Genomic DNA, 5,444 nt, shown 5'->3' on the forward strand with positions numbered 1-5,444 from the left:
TCTGGTTCTGGTTCTGGTTCTGAGTTTGTTGTTGAAGGTTCTCCTCCAGCTCCACCTGGGCATGGAACTGCAGCTTCTTCTGGCTCTGGATCTGGTTGTAGACCTGGTTCTTGACATCTTTCCAGTGTCTCCCTTTGAGGGCTGGCTCTAGGTCCAGACAACGCTGACAGACTTCCTTCCCCGGTACCGACTGGATCAGGACGTGGTCTCCAAGCTGCCTCCAGATGGCTTCTTTCTCTGCAGAGGACCAGGGCCGACGGCGGACCTTCCCAGGAGGAACAGGAACTGAAGGACCGACAGAGACAACAAACAATGAAACACCTTCTAAAACCAMAGTCCAGATGGATTCATGAGTCCACGATGACCCACCTGGGACTGGAGTCTTCAGTCTGGACTCAGGAGAAGTCAGGGACAACATTGGTGCGTTGCTGCTCTGAGACAGAACTACAGAGACAGAGTTAACAGAACATTTGGTTCTGGTCTACACAGGGACACAGTCCAGGTCAGAACTCACCATCAAGTCTCTGTTCCTTSTCTCTTCTGGACTGGACCACCTGCTTTTTTGGTTTGCTTCCTTCGTTTGGAGCAGCTACAGAAACAATGGTATGGTTCAAGGATTAACCCCTGATAACATTTATCTGAAAACTGATGAGGTCTGAAGTTTTACCCAGGTCTGTATCCGAGTTCTGCAGGCCCAGATTGTCCCAGTCCTTCCCCAGTATGTGGTAGAACTCGGTGGTCCTGGCAGCAGCCTCCCAGTCCCCGTCTTGTAGACTCTCTCCAACAGCAATTTCACAGATTGTCTTGAGTGTGGTCTTCAAGGACAGCGGAGGGCGGCTCCATCGGTATCCTGTAGCCTTCTTGGCAGCAGACAGAACCAGGTTGAGGTGACCCGGAGCCAGAAGGTCCTGCAGGGACTGGATCCCAGAGTCCAGAGATTTGGCTGCCAGCAACAAGCGGCCGAGCTCCCTGAGCTTCTGGCTCAGGTAGTCATACTTCCGCTTACCACCCTCCTCGTTTCCCATCAGCTTGTTCCCATATTTACAGATCAGCCAATCTGATTTCACCTGGTGTTAAATAAACAAGAACAAAGAGRCGGGGTTTAAGACATACCAACCAATCAGATTTCATCTAGTGTAAGAGAGACAACTGCTGCGTCCAAATTCGGGGGTTGTGTCATCTGAAAGCCAAATTTGTCGGCTGCTTACGGCACTGCGCCGCGCCAAAGGGTTTCCAAATTCCTCCAATTGCAGCCCATGAATGTGTCCTCCTCCTGCTTCAGTTTGAGGGACGGGTGTGGTGGGTGTTTCTCAACCCACCCTATCCMATGATACATTGCGGGTTAATTTGAAGATTTTATTTTTGCTGGTAAAGGTGGAAAAAGCAAGAGAAAAGGGTAAAGTTAAATAATCTGAATAAAAATTAAAAATTTGAAGTGGCTGGATTGTCGATGTTTTTGTCCTTTTGCATAGACACGCTTTTTAAAATCAAACAAGCCGGTAAGACGAAACAAAAACAAGGGGATACATTGGGTCTGTTAATTCTTCAAATGTGACCCATCACATCGAAATGAGGATTAAGTCAAATTTGTTCAAAATGACCTCATATTTTCAGATTCCTGCTTTAAAAACTTCATTTTGATACTTAGATCATCCTGATATCATTAGTAGATCCAGAGATATGATTTAATTTGTCTTGTTGGTTACAATAATGCATAAATATTTGGTCTGAATCCTAATTTTATGTCATTTTAATGAGGATTTTTATGTCATTTGAAAAAAGAAACCTCATATAGTATTTGAATATTAAGATTTCCCATCTGGAAAGAAAAAAAAAGCTTTGATAGCTCACAGGGAAAATCTCAACATTTGAAGGCACGTTTCCTCAAAATCAGGTTTTTGGTTGCTAATGCTCAAAGTGCTTCAAAAATATTTTTTTAGCATAATATTTAAAACACTTCATTGATACATTGATACTCGGCCCCCCTGTGGGGTGTACGGCTGGCCGCCAGCGTGCTGGGGGTTCCCGGGGTCTGGGGCTGGGCGCTGGGGTGTGTGCCGGCCTGGCCTGGTGACTGCCTGTTGGGGCTCGGGGCCTCTGGGCCTGTCGGGCTTTCGCCTGGAGGGGGTGCGCACTGGGGGCTCTGCGCTCGGGATTCCTCTCGGGCCCTTGGGCTCTGGTCTTCCCCATGTCTGCCTTGGGTCTCGGTCCTCCACAGTCACTATTAAATATTCCATTGGAGAAATCTTGTATAGACACGCATGTTCACAACTGCTCACAAACAGGTGTTCTGATCCGGGGGTTCTGACAGGTCACTGAGTGTGTATATATGTCTGTGTGTATATACGGACAATATTTATGAATGTAGGCATGTATGTATGTATATCTTTATATATGTACGGGTATGTGTGTATATTTATACATGCCCTCCATGTATTTATCCATTTATTTTTCAGGTGAGCGGACAGATGTTGGGTGTGTGGTCCTGTGTTTTGTTGGTGTATATTTAATATAATCCTTATCGCTATTTCRGTCTTTCTATCTTTCTAATTACTTCTCTCTCTGTTTTTCTCTCTCTCTAGTTTCTCTTCACAAAAAATAAATAAATAAATAAAAACAATGGTGTGGAGAGGATGGCTATAAGGGGAGAAGGGAGGCCATCCAAAAAAAACAAAAACAAAAACAAAAAAAAATTTGAAGGCACTTTTCCTCAAAATCAGGTTTTTGGTTGCTAATGCTCAAAGTGCTTCAAAAATATTTTTAGCATCATATTTAAGACACTTCATTGATACATTGATAACACATTTATTTGTTATATTCTGACAAAATGTAATTTTTGCAAGTGTTTTAATCAAAACACTATCTGCCTGTTTCTCCACATTCAACTTTTAGACTTAATCCTTGTTTCGATGTGACGGGTCACAAATGTTGCCTTTAAATTTATTTTGTTATTTTATTATATTAATGCCAATATACTGATAATTTTTTTGCTTCTGTTTAGCATTGTTACAGTTGCTAGATAACAGGACATATGCCAGGGTAAGGGCAGGAATAAGGCTGAAGACCAGACCGTCAGCATTCACACACACTTTAAAGTCTTTGCTGTCGACCAAAGACCTGGTCCACCTACACTGGGTAGGACAGGTCCTTTGAAGGATGGAACCCCTGAAGTTAGACACAACCAATGAGGGACGAGAAGGGGATAAAGGTCTAAAAACCAGGGGAACTAATGCTGCGTTCCAGTAGTCCTGGGAAGTGGTATTTTCCAGGTTCCCATTGGTAGATTTAAACTGGAGCGCCCCCTCCAGTGGTAATATTCCACTCGTATAGTGGAAGAAAAGAAACTGCCCCMAGTTTCGATTTCAAGATGGCGGCTACTCTCAGCTTTAGAAAGTTAACTCCGTAACTTTTATTTTTTTGTACGTTTAATCACTCGCACAAGTAGTCTGTTTTCTGTGCAATACTGTACGTGTTAAAATCAATGTTTATTTGCATGACATATGTAGTAGAGCTCTCTTCTTGTCMTTGTTTATATTGTAGCAGTGTTGWAGCTAGGCTAGGTTAGCGGCAACAATACAATCGCCTGTCGGCTAACTGGAATGCAGTTTCACATGGTTTGTTGGGAAATGACGTCACTACCATTTATCAGTTCTGGGAATACGATGTAAATGGAACGCAACATAAATACAAATGAGATAGGGACAAAGGTCTACAAAACTGGGGGACCAAAGAAAGATGSAGGTCTAAAAACCAGGGTGACCAGATAGGAACAAGACAGGGACACAATCCACAACCCTTTGGGTCTGACGGGTAACATGAAAGGCATGCAGGTCTACAAACCTCATAGGAAACATTGTCCTGGTTCATCCGGTGCAGGATTTCACTGCAGCACTCTGATGCTCCACCAGAGATCGGCAGCAGGCGAGATGCTGCAGCCTGGACTCTAGCCCTTTTTCTGGGCTGTTTCGATACTGAGTCATTGTTCTCATTCTGATCCACACCAGGGCCAGAGGTCAGGGTCCGCTTGGTTCCAGGTTCAGAGCTCTGGTCTGACGTTTGTTTGAAAGGATCTGCAGGTGTGTCTTCTGCTGGACTACAGGATTTACCTGCGGAGTCTGAGGTCTCCAGGTTGGACGAGACCTCTGCAGTGGAGACCTGCTCTTTGGAGGTAATTTCTGCCAAGAAAGTGAGGCCTGCGAAGGGGATCTCTGCCTCGAAGGTAGGATCTTGTGGGAGGTCAGTGGCAAGCTTCTTACGACAAGACGCCTGATGTTTCCAAAGGTCACTTCGGAGAAAGAAGCCAAGGCAGAGAGGGCAGGGCAGGTAGTTCCTGGCATTGACCTCCTCTGTAGGCGTACGCCATGGTATGATCTCACCGTTGCCTTGWCGGATCACCTGGTAAAGACACAGGGAATCAGGAAAAAACTAAACCAATAAATAAATACAAAACATTAACTTGCAGATAAACCAACCTCAATGTTGTGCAGGTAGTTCCCCCTACATCGCAGGTGTTCCAGCAGCAGGTGGCGCTGTTTAGAACCTACTGGTAGCACACTAGCAGCCAACACTTCCTGTTCATCGATGTGTTTCCTCAGCAAATGACGGGCAATCTTTACCTGTGGCCGGCGGCAGAACACGCAGTAATGTTTTTTGGCCCAGCGACGTTTCCCACCACCCGATGTCCTCTTTACCGTCACGCCTTCTGTCGTCTCTTCCTGGCCCCGCTTCTTATGTTTCTGACCACGCCTCTTCTCTGCGAGAACACGCCTCTTTTTATAAGTAGTCCCCTGCTTCTTTTTGCTCTGGCTCTTCTTTCCTGAAGTGCAGCGGCGTGGTGGTTTGGAGACGATTTTAGGTGATTTGTTTTCAGGAGACAAGGTTTGCTCCAAGGCATCCACCTCCTTCTGTGCCTCTGCATCAGCATTTTCCACTGAATCACCATGGTCTTTTGCATCAATGTGGTCCTCTGCATCAGCATGGTCCTCTGCATCAGCATGGTCTTTTGCATCAGCATGGTCCTCCATGGTACCAGTGGTCTACAAGACGACCTGTCCATCAAAGACAGGTAAAATACCACAGATAGTTTATGTTTTAGTGCAGGGGTTCTTAACCTTTTTGACCTCAGGGCCCAATTTGTTGAACCTAAAGTGACACGAGGCCCAGTCAGACATTACAAATGTACGCATCAAAAATAATAATTATTCTAAATCTTGGTTTAATTTGTATTGTATTTGCATTATAACAAAGTTAAATACACTTACAGTTTAAAAGTAAAACTCCTGTCAAATAATCACAAGACATGATTATAACCAACATTTTTATACATTGTTACCTAACAGTTAACAGACCACTCAGGCTTATCAACATAAAAATAACATTTTTTAACATAAACAATAACAGTAACAACAGCTTTTTGATAAGTTTAAAGTTTCTTTACAATACAT

General features: G+C 44.3%; 1 protein-coding gene across 1 annotated transcript in view; it reads right to left on the reverse strand.

The window, feature by feature from the left end:
• Positions 1–7: 7 nt before the first annotated feature.
• The window catches only part of LOC106520637 (uncharacterized), a gene marked incomplete at both ends in the record, with an annotated part of 7,040 nt that continues 1,603 nt past the window's right edge, over positions 8–5,444 (reverse strand). Inside the window, 6 exon segments of the mRNA XM_014012844.1 lie at positions 8–285; positions 370–444; positions 515–589; positions 668–1,067; positions 3,841–4,395; positions 4,473–5,048. Of these exon segments, the coding sequence (XP_013868298.1) occupies positions 8–285; positions 370–444; positions 515–589; positions 668–1,067; positions 3,841–4,395; positions 4,473–5,024 (1,935 nt within the window).

This window comes from Austrofundulus limnaeus, unplaced genomic scaffold, assembly GCF_001266775.1.
Source record: "Austrofundulus limnaeus strain Quisiro unplaced genomic scaffold, Austrofundulus_limnaeus-1.0 Scaffold95, whole genome shotgun sequence".
Classification (NCBI taxonomy): Eukaryota; Metazoa; Chordata; class Actinopteri; order Cyprinodontiformes; family Rivulidae; genus Austrofundulus; species Austrofundulus limnaeus.